Here is a 16477-nt window from a genome sequence, read left to right as displayed (position 1 = left end):
ATTATGCTATGAATTAAACCATGTACACGTTTTATTAAACAATGTTACTTGCTAAAATAAGCAATTTTTTCAACTTAGAATTACTATAAAATGATTTTTACAACTTGCTACATTCTGTATCGAACGGTATTCGTCACAACTGTGTTATAATTTAGTTGTGATGTATTGTGTAATTCGAATTAACGTTTTATGAATATTCTGTATTTCGTACACGGACGTTTCCTGTCTGTTCGTGAACCGCGTTCCGACTTAAATAAAAAATGCCTTATACACGTTGTGTTCTCAACCCATAATGGTAACCGGCATTTTCTGTCACTAAACGAGTGAGATTTACGATTACATTTGAAGAAAAACGTTTCTGATGATGACATCCGATATTAATCGATGTTTCCGGTCTTTCAAGGACTCGAGATCCGATGAGACAACTGAGGGCAGCGAGGCGCCATCGACGCTGGACCGCGCTTCCGGTATGGGCACATCCTTCCGGCGCCAACAGCCCGAATTTGTCATTCTTCATTACAGGTTAGTTGTAAAACCTTACAGTTAGTTGAAACACCATGTACCCACGAAGAGCTTAAATCAAATCCCAACCACAAGATTACCGCGGCCTTTCAAACAAGTTTTAAAGAGAGAAGGCATTTTTTGGATTCGTTTTGTGGTCATCTGGTCATATGTCAATTTTATTTGACTAAACGATACTCAAACATATATATATATATACATACTTATTGCTTATGGATTATTATATCTGTATAAGCCCCTTTTCCTTGTATGCCTGTACCTTTAACGATGTTAGTGTATTGTAGCCCATTTAAGGCGGTGTGGGACTGGATTGTACTGGTTTTAGTCTTGTACACGGCGGTGTTTACACCTTACCAAACCGCGTTTCTCCTGAACGAAGAAGACGCCACCATGCGGCGTAACCGTGATTCCGGAACGCGCACGGAAAGTCCCGAGTCTTCCCGAGCTAACCCACTCGTGATCATTGACTTGATTGTCGACTTAATGTTTATAGGTGAGCGACTAAGACATTCCTGGACTCCTGACCTGACCTTACAGCATCCATCGTGGGTGTAAATATTTCTTAGTATTTTGAAAAAAAAAACTACTATGAAAGTATTCAAAATGAACGAACTACTAACCTTGTAAATACTGCTTACCCTGTAAATATTTCTTACCCTGTAAATACTGCGGACCCTGTAAAAACATCTTACCCTGTAAATACTTCTTACCCTGTAAATACTGCGTACCCTGTAAATACTGCGTACCCTGTAAATACTTCTTACCCTGTAAATACTTCTTACCCTGTAAATACTGCTTACCCTGTAAATACTGCTTACCCTGCAAATACTGCTTACCCTGTAAATACTGCTTACCCTGCAAATACTGCTTATCGTTTACTAGTACAAATGTATTTAATGTATATGAGCTGCGGGGGAAGAAGGCTCTTAATGCATGTACATAAAGTGACATTTTTCGATATAAATAGAGAATAAATGGTTAGTGCCGAGATGGAGAAAGTTTATCCGGTGAGGCTTAGGAAAAGAAAATAAGGCGAGCTTTAGCGATTTAATGAGTTTTCATTGAAAATAGAATCAATTGCAAACGACCGAATATTAGTGTGTTTTTGTGGAGTGTAACCTTTCTATTTATATAAAAAACGCCGTATATTAAAGGTTTTGAATAAATAAATTTAAAGGCAAAATTGATAACTTCATTGCCATATGTTTGCTTAAATTTAATACACATAAATTACTTTTACTATCATTTTGTTTTGACAAGGAACTTCGCATGTACATTTTGTAAAATGTCAAATATATGAACTTGTTAATCGGCGCGTTGGAATACGTACTTACGGTTAGATCGTGGTCGTGCGAGGTACTGCCGGAGATCAACTAGTTTAGCCGACCCTGCTTTATTAGATCAATGTTTGCAACAGAGGCCGGATAAAACCAGCATTAAGCCCTGTTTCCCCAGAACGCGGCTCATATATTCAGCGAACAAATCGCGCTATTTTATTAAAAATACAGTATATTTGGAGGCTAAGGCAAAGCTAAAAAGTAAAGATTAAAGGACAAGGAATGGCATTATTGTCAGATTATTATACTAGACTCATCTTTAACCGACTTTGATATTTACCCCCCCCCCCCCCCCCCCCCCCCGATCACTGGGATATAAGTCGTCCGTTTATAGAAACGGAAAAAAAAATCATGACGATGTTTAAACGTGGATTTATGGTTTTAACGTTAAACACTTCTTGATTTCCGCAGCGGACATTTTTATCAACTTCCGGACCTCGTATCTTCACAATGGCGAGGTGGTGATGAACCAGAAGCGTATAGCAATCAACTATCTCAAGGGCTGGTTCGTCATTGACACCATTGCCGCTCTTCCTTTCGATCTGCTGCTTTTTGGGTCCGGCACAAGTGACGTAAGTAACGTTTTCTTCGCATACACATCAAAAAAGACAAAACATGAAGTTATACACCTAGCAACTATCAACGTAAAGAGCGCGTTACACATAGCTTATTGTGACGTAAATGTCGTTAACCCATTTATGCCGAGTTGACTCTCCCATCCGTCTAAATTGGATCAATTTATTTCCAAAATTAGGGATGTCTAGTATATGTATTTATATATTTAGAATATTTCTTACAGAAATTCCTGTAAGCAAACAGCGCAGACCCTGATGAGACGCCGCATTATGCGGCGTCTCATCAGGTTCTACGCTGTTTGCCATAGCCTTTTTTCTAGACGCTCGGCATAAATGGGTTAAAAACGTAGCTACAAGTGATGTCAGTGAAAATTTTACAAATCTCTCCTAGTGACTTAAATGCTTCTTTTACACATGGTTACAAATTGCGTAAATGGTGTTTCGCACAAAGCTGCAAGTGACGCAAATGACGTTTCCCACCGAACAATTAATATTGTACCTTAAGTTCCACACTGCTACGCAAGATGCTATTAGCCTGTCCATCCGTCCGTCCGTCTGTTTGTTTGTTAATATGTCTGTCATAGTCTTCAAATGATAACTGTGCGTGTCATCTAATATATTATATCATATATTACCTCATAGTACTTTATATATTAACGCTCCACAGACAACGAAACACATGATACCAAAACATGCCGCCAATTTGTATGTACGCGCACACTTCTCTCGACTCTCGGTTTAGTGAATAGATTCCCTAATTGATATTCGGCGAGATGGCTGCGACCTCTAATCCGCCCGCCGCATCCACATCCGTTCCGCTTGCCAAGAGGTAACGCTGGGCGATTCGACGGTAAGTCGGACGTAATCCCCAAGACGGCGTTTCGACTGCAAATTAGACAAACTGTATAGAGTGATTTAAACATAAAACTTGAATGTATTTATCACCCAAAAGTGGAAGGATATGTAGGGGTAACTCAGTCTGTCGGTCTGTCGGTTTGTCCGAAAATGTTTGTTACGAAAATTACTTTCACATTTTTCAAGCGATTAATAATATCTCATCTCAACGACATATAGATATGAATACACTTTTATCATGCCGCATCATCCACAAAATCATGAGTTAGTTGCCCTTGATCATAGCTTCCTAAAAGTATTATGCAGTATTATTCACGTTTGTGACAAAGCTCAATTCTTTCTACCCATTTGTTATGATTAACTTTCCTATACTTGTGGAGTAACAATAATCAATATTTCATACAATAGTTCTCTGTATAGCCGAATTTCATCTCATTGTGTATAGTTTTTTTATATGATTATTTTGCCCAAAGCATGTATAGCTGATTATGCGAATAAATAAACCTTTATTTATCCAACCAATCGTGATACATCGACTAACTCCGAAAGTATAACGTGATACGTCGACTTAGGTCGGAATTTAATCGTTATGCATTTCACCGGAATGCAATTGTGATACATCGAGTAAGTCCAGAATTCAATCGTGATGCATAGACTATCTCTGGAATCCTCTAAAAGATAGATTGATCTATGCAACAAATCTTCTGCTGATCCAGAGTGAACATTAAACAACCCCCAAAATGTCAAAATCCTTAACGCTGTATAATACTTGACGTATATGTATCAGCATGCAAAACAAAAGTTAGTTATAACAATTTTCAAACAGACATTTTTGCAATCATTTAAGTCGAAATAATTTTCGAATGTATGGTGTTTATCGTCCAAAAATACTTTTAATTGTGTTGATACGTGTTGCTTCATGGTTACATTTTATTAACACGCATCAAAACTGAAACTAGTAATTTATCACGCATCAAAACTTAAAATGGTAATTTATCGTGTTTACCAATACACACATATAATCTGACAACTAATGCATACATTTTCATTTTAAAATTTATTTCTGTAGGAAAATGAGCATGTATATTATATTAAAAAATTAATTATGTAACTTACGTCAACATAAAAATATCATAGCTGATCACTCGTCGAGAAAATATGGGTCAGCAATAAAGAAAGTGCCATTTATCAAATAAGCAACAACAATGTTAATCACAACTCGAACGAAAATATCATAGCAGGCGTTGAAGGATGAATACACACTTTTTTACAATAGTAGGCAACTCGAATTATCCATAATGAACGCCGCGCTAATTAATTACATTTTGGTGAATTTTGATTTAGAGCAACCTTACTATTTGTTGGAATTTCATTCACAGTGTCCCGCTTTGATGTGCCGCCGAACAATGTTATTCTATAGCGGTCTGAGAAATTCCATATCTATCGTTTTCGGCTGCTCGTGATTTGTTATTAATTGAGCATTGCAATTATTCGCTCCAGTCATTTTGACAACCGGTTCCGCGAATGATAATTTATTGATAGTGTACAGGCGAAAGTATTCGTAATTAAGTATATGTTATTAGTTATATTACCACGGTACAAACACGAGGCGTAAATTTCCAGAGGCACGATTGTGAACAAAGAGTACATGGATTTACCTAACATGAATTATGTTCGATGCGTCGTTTGTTGTTCAATAAATAACCAGTTAAACAAGATCTGATACATGGTTATTGAACAACGTGAGCGGATTCCTTTCAATTATGGTTTGTATACGCCCGTCGCTTGATACACGGCCGTTAATCACGAGCGCCACCTCTGTTTGAGATGCATTAATAAAAAAGCAAATGCTAATTCCGATGTGGCGCAAAGGACCGGATGTTTTGAAATGTCATTACATTGCCCGATTTTAAAAATAATTCGAAATAAATTGAAAAAAAAAACCTTAAAACCTATTCACTCTGAAGAATTATTCGTGACATTTCAAAACATCCGGTGCTTAGCGCCACCTCGGAAGTAGCAGTGGCTAATATAAAGCGGCCGTCCAACAGATTTTGGCATGTATTGAAGCTTTTCATTAAATGCTTTGTATTGAAAATTTGAACTAAAAATCTCCAGTACACAAAAAAAAATACAATTTAAAAAAAGAAAAAAAGTAACCCTCAACAGGGCTCGAACCACTGACCCCTGGAGTCCTGGAGTAAAAGTCTCCCGCCTAGACCACTCGGCCATTCGTGCTCATGCTTAAAGCGGATGTATTTTTTACCTATATAAGCAATCCTCGTAGTATCCCAAAATAAAACGACAACAACAGAACTTTCCAAATTATTCAATCGTTTCGCGTCGCACGTCGCTTTATAATTTTCAGGTTTTCAAATCATCAAAAGATGCGTGTAATAGATATTTAAGAGCATGGTAAATGGTCAGTATTACTATTTCCTCAAAAATATCATTATTAAAACGAAAATTTGCGAATCTGAAACAACTTTTTTTTTCAAATTTTGTCAATTTACCAAAACGTGCAAACCCTTTAACAATGCATCGCAAAAAAGAGGTGGCGCCCGTGATTAACGGCCGTATTTTAACGAGAACATGCATGGTTTATTATCATTACAACCACTGCGAGTGTTAATTTGTTATCATCTAGATGTTAATTTGGTATGAATATTTCCCTTATAAACAAATGAAGTTTAGATTTCCCTCAAGGTCTATGTGTATGGCAGCCCCATGACGTATACGCGCGCTTTGTACGTACGTATGCGTGCAAGGTTTGATTGTAGAAGCGATGGGCTGTGAAGACTGCATGAGATATTGTAAGCAGTAAATAAGGAAATATTTCGTGAAGGCATAACGATGACGATTATTAATTTCGTATTTCCCTAAGTAGTCTGAGCAGACGTGAGCGCAATTATTTGCCGTCTGCAGACAAGCCGTTAGGGAGAGTGTTTGTTCGGTGGGAATACATTTGTCACAATGTAAACACGCCCGTATAATATAAGAAATAATATTATATTATAAATATAAATCAGGGTCTTCGAATACATAGAAACATAATCGAGCATTCCATCGGGAATCGAATTTAGTTACTTTTACATAACTCTGGTTTAAACAACACACATTTAAATGCGTTAAATTTTTTAACATGTTTTATCAATGTCAAACATATTAATAAAAAAATAATAAGAATAACAGAATGATTATTGTATTCAGTATCCCAAAGGTTCGACGTTTGGACTGTTTGTTCATCCCCATGACAATGTATGCGTCCTTTCCATTGCTTGCAATGCCAAACTTGTTTACATAAGTGACTGCAGATGTGCTTATTATCAAACTGTTAAACTGCTGTCTTTTCTTCCAGTTCGCAAAGTACAACAGCTTACAAGATTCCTCTCTCTATTTCAGACAATGACTATCGCGGGGATCCTCAAAACGGCGCGTCTCCTGCGTCTACTTCGCGTCATCCGGCGCATAGAGCAGTTCGCAGAATACGGAGCAGCGGTGTTGCTTCTCCTTATGGTGACATTCACCCTGGTCGGTCATTGGCTCGCCTGCATCTTCTACGCCATCGCCTACTGGGAGCGTCCGCACCTGGAGTCCGCAATAGGTACTTCCGGTGCTTAGTTCAGAGGTCGATATATTATCTAGCGACATAACATTGCATTTTTATATCATTACAATAAGACCCCCGGTTTGAAACTTTGCACGTCGATACTTCCGGCGTCACTTTTAATGGCGTAAGTCTTTTTGAACATTTGTGGTCGTTTCTATTTCGTTTTCTGGGAAATTTGTGTTTGTGAATATTTGCGGTTGCTATTATTAAGTCATTGTCCATGAACATTTTTCGGTCGCTCTAACATTTGCGGTTGCTCGCAGGTTGGCTAGACAAGCTGGCGACCAATATCAACGAGCCGTACGTCGCTAACGTCACTGACAGCGGACCCAGCGTCAAGACGTACTACATAACGGCGCTGTACTTTACGTTCACCTCCCTCACCAGTATAGGGTTCGGCAACGTCTCCCCAAACACCAACGCCGAGAAGATATTCTCCATTTTTGCCATGTTGCTTGGCTGTAAGATTCTATTTGATCCATATTTACCTTTGAGCCTCGCTCTGGGAATATGGGGCTTAATGCATTTGAACTGCGGCACAGGCTTTTCTTGGACAAAACTTTTTACGCGTTTATGGTATTTTTCTTTTAAAGTAAGTCACTGTTTAGCGAACATCCAATTAAGTAGGAAAGTGCGAAGTCACTAATCCCCATTTTCGCAAAGCGATGCCCGTTTTTAATGTAGAGCCATTTTATTCGCATTATATATTTCTTACATCTGAGAAAAATATCATTTTTGTCACCAAATGGTTCGTACAATAAGAGATCATTTTATTATTATATGATATACAGTAGAACATAACATTAACTAATGTGACGTTATCTTTGCATGTTGCTTTAATTCAAACCGGATAACGTATATGTAAAGAAAGAAACTCGTTGAATCACATATTTGTAACATGTCATCAACTATAGTATTGTGTAATTAACAAGTTATAAATTAAACATTTATTATGTCATCACTGTCTTAAATTTAACCTTTTTGTAAAAAAACAACAGAATGCTAAAAACGCTTGCATTTCGCGGCGGCCAAATTGACCTTAATGACGACATCATTTTCAGTTTAAGTGCTTTTTGTATAGTATTTTGAGTTTAAAAAAAGTTATTTTGTTAGGAACGCGTGAATCTTATTTTTATAGTTTGCCCCATAAGATGACTATTTAAATCAGAATCTGCAAAAAGTAGTTTATTACCTTAGAAACACTATTTTTCGGAACACTATTTTCGAAAAACTGTTTTTTTAAACAATATATTCGGAAACAATATTTTTTGAAACACTATTTTCGCCTCTCATAACAGCTCTTCTAAGCGCTGCAATCTTTGGTAACGTTAGCTCGATCATGATGAGAGTGTATCAGGGATCGGACGAATACCATGAGAAAACACAGAGCATCAAAGAGTTTATCAACTTTCACCATCTTCCCAAAAACCTCGCTTCGCGTCTACAAGAGAGCTTCCAGCACACGTGGGCGTATACCAATGGCATCGACATGAACACAGTATGCGGAGCTTACTATTTTAAAAAAGACAGGAATTATAAGTACAGAGAGGTCGTTAAGTTGTGGGGTTAGAAGGCGTATGTACAATTTACTACACCCCACTCCGAAAACAGATGTCTTTACTTGCGGGATTTTATACCGTCCATCCCCAAATGTAATTGTAAACCTTCGATTAAGCGTTTGGGATAATTGTCCTTTAAAATTCTTCATATAAGATGTCCAACCCTGATAGCCGGACGTGGTATTAACCGCTATAAAGATGCCATATATATTTGGTAGTTCGAAGTCGGCCGTTTCGGCGAATGTTTTTCTAAAATTGTTAATTGTTTTGACGATCAGAAAAATAAATTTGATTTATAAAATTGCACTTGCAGATTGTTAAATCCCCTTTACTTAAATATTGGTTGGTTGATACAATTACTTTCTTTTTATATTTTATGGCAAAATTTATCTTCGGGGAACAAACAGCATGTTAATATTCTGAACATGCCTTCATAATAAAAAATGATTTTTTTCGAAAACATAGCCTAAAATGCGGATCTGTTCGTGCAGGTTTTAAAGAGTTTTCCGGATTGTTTACAAGCGGATATCTCCCTTCATCTGAACCGGAACCTGCTTAATAACTGCCCCGCCTTCCAGAGAGCCTCGGCAGGTATACGTTTTTTTTAGTGCAGCAAACTAGTCAATTTTACATTCCCAATTGTTAGCGGTTACCACCCATATTGGTAACAAACTCCTCACAGCGGTTACCCCATTTTACGCTTTAAAACTTCCACTTCTGGTTTACTCCTCGTAATGGTTTCCGGCCATATAAGTTACAATTAGTCAGATAGTTTCTTCCCATATTGGCTCTCAATGCTTTCTTATCCTCAAATGTCGCTTACTGCAGCGGTTAACACTATCGATTATAATTTACTTGGAACGGTTACCTTCATACCGGTTACATACTCCTCGAAGCGGTAAACGCTTATCGGTTACGAACACGTTGAATGGGTTTTTACCCCTATTGATTATAAACTCCTCGCAACATTTATTTTCCATGGAGCTATTACCACCCCTGTCAGTTACGACACATGCAGCGGTTATCTTTCTTTTCGGTTACAAACTATTCACATCGGTTACTTAACCTGTTGGTGAGAAATTATAGCATAGTTTATCCATTATCGCTTTTGCAAGCATATCAAACACATTTGATCGCGCACTGAACATTACTTCTCACACACCGAACACTTTAGCGCGCACGTTGAGGCTTTTGCGCACAATTTGAATCCTTCCTTGCATGCTGAAAACGATTTCGCGCACTGAAAACTTTTTAATAACTGAAGACAATTGCGCACACATTAAACAATGTCACGAAAACATTGAAATTTTACGAAGAAGTTAAAAACTTTTTATCTGCACAATGACCAATTTTGCGCACACAGTTAAAACACTTGCACGGACACACTTTTGTGCACATATAACTTTTCACTTCGCACACATTACACTTGTGCGTACACCGTGAATCCTTTATCGCGCCCATTGCAGGGTGCCTTCGCGCGCTGTCTCTGCAGTTCAAGACAACACACGCGCCTCCCGGGGACACGCTGATCCACCCCGGGGACATCCTCACCGCCCTGTACTTCATCGCCCGAGGGTCCCTCGAGATCGTCACGGAGAACAACGTCATGGCAATACTCGGTGACAGTTTGACTGAGAATACTTCTTGATTTTAGTTTGATATGCAATAGTTGTTATGAGCGAGGCTCAAAGTTATATAATTTAACCACATGTATGTTAGTATTATAAAGGCTTAGTATAGTCATTCTAAAGATGATGATAACGACGATGGTGATGATATGGACACGTATTGCTTATTGATAATAATCAATTCGACAACAAGGATGGGGATGACTTTAATGATTTTGCAGACGATGATGACTTCTACATTTATGATGTTGAAGTGGATAAAGATAATGATGATTATAATGCTCATGATGACGATGACGATGATGATGGCGATGATGTTGACGAAGATTATGATTATGATGATTATGATGATAATGGTGGTAATGGTGATGATGATGATGATGATGATGACGATGATGACGATGATGATGGAGATAATGATGATGATTGTGGTGATGTTGATGATGATGACTGTGGGTTGGTGGTGGTTGTGATGATGCTTTTGATGATATTCATTTCTCACTTAAGGTAAGGACGATATTTTCGGTGGGGATGTTCAAGACCTGACCAACAGCGGGAAGTCTCTGTACTTTGTTCGCGCCCTGACCTACTGCGATATCAACAAGATTGAGCTGTCCGTGCTAAAAGAGACGCTAAACACGTACCCGGAGTTCGCACAGGAATTTATGGGAAAGATACAGGTTACATTCAACCTGAAACGGGTGAGTGTGGTGTTGCCTTGTTACAGAGTCAAATCAAACATTGTTCCGCACACTTGCATTTAATTTATACTGTGTCCGTTTTCTTACGGCTATAATAGTGAAAGCATGGGTGCCAACAAATATATAGTCGCTATATTAACTAGAAATCAGTCAAAGACCAACACCTTTAATTCTGACCAGACTTTAGTAGATTATTTTTTAAAGTTGGCATTTAACGAATGAAGTTTGGAACATTACTTAATTAAAAAGTAGGTATTTAATGGTTAAATATGTAATGAACAAATAAAAGAATCAATCCTTGAGTATAACAGCCCAAATCAGAGGCCTTATTTATTTCTGTAATACCTGGAAGTTCATGAAAACTATGTTATGATCAGTTCATAAGAACTGTGTTTTTATCCGAGTTCATGAGAACTCCGACATTATCCAGAACTAGATACTGACAATCTTACTTGTTGTGCTTTTTTTAAAGAAATTAGTATTTTGGTCATACAGGGTGTGTTGACGGAAACCCAACGGCAGAGGAAGATGGACGACGAAACACTCAAATTTATCCGTCAGAAGCGACCGCACATGCAGTCGAAAGGAAGACGCCTTGTCTATGACGCCGGTGGGTGGTGGTGCAACTATTGTTGCATACTCAAACAATGCCATTATTTATGTTGCTTTGTCTATGTGTTTGATTTTTGTTCTGGCATATTTGTATTGCATTAAATCACTTTCCACAAAATAAATGACCCCGTGGTGTATTAACTGTTTGCCTATGTGTCGCTTTGTCTATATTTATTCTTCACACTTATGTTCTGTGTTTCAGTCGTTTATTTATATAAATGTCTAAATTGTTTATTCATGACATAATCCCTTCCCCCAAATGTAGTACATTAATAAAAGCAATCTATGAAAAAGGTCTTATTAGGCAGAAAACGAGTGCGCATTTTTTCTAATTGTTTCTACCACTACCGGAAACTAAACCGTATTTATTTTTTATGAAACTATCCAGACCGCACGACCGGTACATCCGGCTTCCGTAGAAAAGCGCGCCAGCAAACGGCGCCTCCGTCGTTCGACCCGGTAGACGACCAAGCGTCTCGGGCGATCGAAATTTCACCGGAACAAGCGTCTAGTGATATCGATGTAGAGTTCGAGGATAGAAGCAAGCAAGGTTCGGATAGCTCCCTTATTATATATCACAAAATATTACTAGCCCCGCTCTTGGAAATGATACGCGTTTTGAGAAAACGGGGTTTCATGCATGTGCGTAAAGTGTCGTTCCAGATTAAACAGTGAAGTCCTCATATGCTTATCAGGGACGACACTTTCCGCTTTTATGGTATTTTTTGTTTAAATGAAGTCTCTTCTACACGAAAATCCAGTTAAGGCGGAAAGTGTCGTCCCTGATTAGCCTGCGCGGACTTCACTGTTTAATCTGGAACGACACTTTACGCACATGCATTAAGCCCCGTTTACTCAGAACGCGACGCAAATAAAGTGTAATGATTTTTCGTAGAGTGTCGATACGGATAAGCCTGTGCAGTCAACACAGAGGTTAGGGATTCCACATATCGTCTCAACTGGATTTTCGCTAAGACAGTTGAACAAAAAAACACAACATACCAGCGAACGGGCTAATTTGAGACGACACTTAACTCAAATGCATTCCCCATGAGATGGTCACATGTATATTTGTTTAAAAAAAAATGTCCTAACTGTAATTAAGTTAGACAGTCTCTTGTCTTTTACAATTGTCACGTGCTCCAACAAGTGATCCGTTCATCCACAGTTTCCCTTAAATGCTGCAGCAATAAAAGTAGCTACTGCATGGCTGTTCGAGGCGTCAACTTAATGCCACAGTAATTAACTTAAATCTGTCCATTCTAAGAATGGTTATGATTATCTTTTATAAATAAACGCTATTATTGAGAGCTTACCTTGATATTTTGTAGTCTCGTCGTCTGCGTGTACTGCTTCCGATAGTTCGAGACTCCGGATCTACCAGAAATCACCTCCGCGCAGGCGCAAAAAATACAACAAGGGTATGGGAAATACAAAAGTGTTTCATACCAAACCAACCTTTGGAAAAATCTTGCAGTTGATTATCCCGCCATTTTTTACCGACCTTGATTGACCTGATCGATTTAATCCTAACTGACGTTTTAGTAATTAACACATATTTTTAAAAAGAAAATTCCAACCGGTGTATCCTTATTAAAACTCGCTGAGTATACAGAATTCATCGTTAATGTCCGTCCATGGGATTGTCTGTGTCTTTCCGTGCGTCCGGCAGTCCGTCTCTGAGAAAATGATTATTATAACTTCTACATATAAACGTATGACATGTGGATTCAACGTATTTGTCACTTCTAAGACTAAGGTTTTCAGGTTTTGACACGAATTTTAAAATCGGCTCGGTGAAACACACTCAACTAATCTGGTCAGACAAGAATTGATCAGTCTCTAAGAAACTTATTTTTGCTACACATAAAATCTTTACAAATACGAGGGTTATTGCCACTGTCAAACAAGTTTCTTAATTCTTCCATTGTATTCATGATACATTTATGTAGCAAGATTTTCTTTTACAATACAAACGATACTATTTTCTCAGTGGGAGCGGTCCGAGATTTCACCAAACTGATCGTATTGGTCCTTTTTACCAACCATTCTTTTATTGCATTTGTTATGCTCTTTTTTGGAGTGCAAATTACACATTAGAAGTATGAATGACAGGTGTGTAAAAAATGCTTGATTGTTATAAAAAAATACAATCTTGAAAACCTGTCAGGTATGATAAGACTTAAAATGTTGGTATTGGGCTTCGTTTACATATAAGAGAGATAACTGCAGTGATAACTTGACTAATTTCTTTCAGCGCTTTCCTTTCCTATATATTAATGGAGTTGAAATACAAAATGACTGATTGATATCGAAACCGCTTGTGGAAAGCTCGATGAATCTAACACAATGCGAGCGTGTATGTGTTTGCATGTGTTGGTTCGAGATTGTCCGTACTGCGAGCGGTTCATTCATCATAACTTACGTACAAACCATGTTTACCATTTGACAAGCCATTTCCCTCCTAAAACCCGTCTCACTACCTCCATTGTCAATGTTGCACAAATATGTCAAAGGTCAATTTTCGGCATTCAACAGATTTAACGGACATATTTGTTTCGTTCATCATATAATTTTATGATAGTTTTATCGCAGATTTTCACAACGTGGCACACAAGTCTTGTTACCTTTAATTGATATTAAGGTTACACTTAAGTTGTCAACAGTCAATTATGGGCATGATGCTCCTTGTTAAATAACATTTTTCTCTTGTTTTAAGTAAGGATATCTCCTGGTTTCGCTGTCATTTAAATGAGTATCGTTCTGGTAAAAATGGGCTTAATGCTTATTTGCGTTAAGTGTCCTTCTATATTAGTAGCACTGTGCAGTCTGCACAGGCTAATCAGGAACGACACTTACCGAATAAACTTGATTTTCGTTTAGGAGAGCATTTTTGTAAGCGATAAATTCAATACAAGCGAAACGTGTCATCTCTGATAAGCGTGTGCGAACTGCACAGGCTAATCGGGGATGCCAATTTACACACATGTATTTTAAGCCTATTTTTCCCATTCCGAGGATCAATAAAATGATTAAAGCTATACATGTGATATACTGAAGTCAGCGCGTTGATGTTTTATTTTTTTCAGCAGTCATATCGGTGTCAGACGAAACCGGATGTGTGAGTGCACCGGAACCGGAACCGGAAATGACATCAGAATATTGGGATAATATTGACCTGAAGCTGAATGTTCTATCAATGTAAGTGAACTGTTTGTAAATTATTGCTTTAAGATATGGGTCTCCACTTGTCAGCATGCTGTCAAATCATTATAGGTGGGACGTTCGATGATTTCATTTTTTTTACCTATCCGCGAATTTAACACAAACACATCCAAAAATGACCGACGCAATCCTTCGTTTTTTCCATAGTCAGAAATCGATTAATTCACTTGTCCACGAAAAAAGTAATTTTTGAAAAACCCAAGAAATTACATTCTGACAAGTATATCTGATTCTACATGCACCCTCTGCTGTGTTTGAAGATTTCAACGTGAATATCAATCTGTGATAAATTAAATCCTGTGTTTCATAGATGTCATAAAGGTAATTTGTTAGAAACAAAATACTAAATATACATATGTCGCATTTTATTATGTATAAATAAGAGAATATTAACAATATTCATCAGAACAATTGCGTTTATATTGCTTTCAAATTCCAATAACATTCATATTGTATCTTCAATACTACTACGATTTTTAATAATAATAATAATAATATTAATAATAATAATACTACTAATAATAATTATTATAATAATATATTGATTATAATAATAATAATAATAATAATAATAATAATAATAATAATAATACACATAGTTATATTATATTAACAATTATCACTTATTTTGGTGCTTAACATTTATATTTCTTCAAATCATGTATCGCAGTTTATAATTGTCGTATTATGGTAATAATACAGGAACTAAGATGGAGAAACCCCGTGCGAAAATTATAATTTATAATGAAATGAAGAAGTGTTCAACAGCATCGTACCCCGATTTTTCTGAAGCAATTTAGCTTACTTGTTTCATATTACAATAATGGTTAAATTAAGTTTTCAAGACACGCGGCATATTCAACAGTACAACAACAAAGGAAACGTTCTTTACTGTTTATCCATTAGAGTTTAAATATAATAACGGTTTTGCTGTTGATAAAATATTATAACTCCTCATACCACACACGTTGTTTTTCAGACGAATGCAGAAGTTCGAAACCCAACTCTGTGATACCGTTGACAATATACTGCTGTTACTCGGTCACGTGCCGTCAGTGCCTAGCAACAACGCCAACGTAACCACGTTACGTAGCACCAAACATCTGGACGATGTCAGATACGTCAGATCTCCTTCACTCGGACGCTTTTTGTCCAAATAAACGAGGAGCGAAATTGATAAAATCGCATATGGAACTGACTAGAATTATCGAGAGCATATAACTTTAATATTATATTTAATATTCTATTTAGACCAAGACATTGCAGAAAGTGCTGCGAACGCTTTTGTGTTTTTATATTTTCCGAAAGGGGGAGGGAAAACATAGAAGTCACTGTGTCCGTCTGTACGGCATAACGTTTGCTTGGGACTGACATATTTTAAACTCATAATCAGGAAGCGAACAATCTCCGGCAGTTTGCGTGTAAAAAAGCTTATATTTAGCGAATTTCGACCTCCAGTCGACACGCCCCCTTAAAAGTTCCATATCAGAAATTGTCCGCGTATATTTTTGCCGATTGGCGGGATAGGACCGGAGTTCCAAATATTTTGCGGATGTAGTGACGTATCTCTATCCGGGCTGGAATTGTAGTACATGGAACGTGTATATGTTTTATTACAAGTGTCAGCAGGACATGCCTGCGTTCTGTGGACTCTTTCACCTCGCTCAAGGCGAGGACTTGCAATGTGTATACGGGCAACTTTGACTGAAATGGGCGTATATCGTACTGAAATATCAATCGTTTTTTGTTGAATTGTTCGTTTATGGTGTACGAACGGAACGAAAATCCCTTAACATTAGTTATAAATAATAATAATAATAATTTTAATAATAATAATAATAATAATAATAATA

General features: G+C 37.4%; 1 protein-coding gene across 1 annotated transcript; it reads left to right on the top strand.

Moving 5' to 3' along the window:
• Positions 1 to 270: 270 nt before the first annotated feature.
• LOC127863683 (potassium voltage-gated channel subfamily H member 7-like) lies at positions 271 to 16436 on the top strand. Its single transcript, XM_052403296.1, has 14 exons — positions 271 to 522; positions 807 to 1015; positions 2271 to 2431; positions 6692 to 6893; positions 7163 to 7360; positions 8198 to 8397; positions 8950 to 9049; positions 9925 to 10077; positions 10594 to 10787; positions 11283 to 11397; positions 11788 to 11949; positions 12731 to 12820; positions 14489 to 14600; positions 15604 to 16436. Exons 1-14 carry the CDS (start codon positions 362 to 364, stop codon positions 15782 to 15784), a joined length of 2238 nt encoding a protein of 745 aa, XP_052259256.1. The 5' UTR covers positions 271 to 361; the 3' UTR covers positions 15785 to 16436.
• The last annotated feature ends 41 nt before the right edge of the window (positions 16437 to 16477 follow it).

The sequence above is a fragment of the Dreissena polymorpha genome, unplaced genomic scaffold, assembly GCF_020536995.1.
Source record: "Dreissena polymorpha isolate Duluth1 unplaced genomic scaffold, UMN_Dpol_1.0 chrUn026, whole genome shotgun sequence".
Taxonomy (NCBI): Eukaryota; Metazoa; Mollusca; class Bivalvia; order Myida; family Dreissenidae; genus Dreissena; species Dreissena polymorpha.
This window is presented reverse-complemented; position numbering and strand designations above follow the sequence as displayed.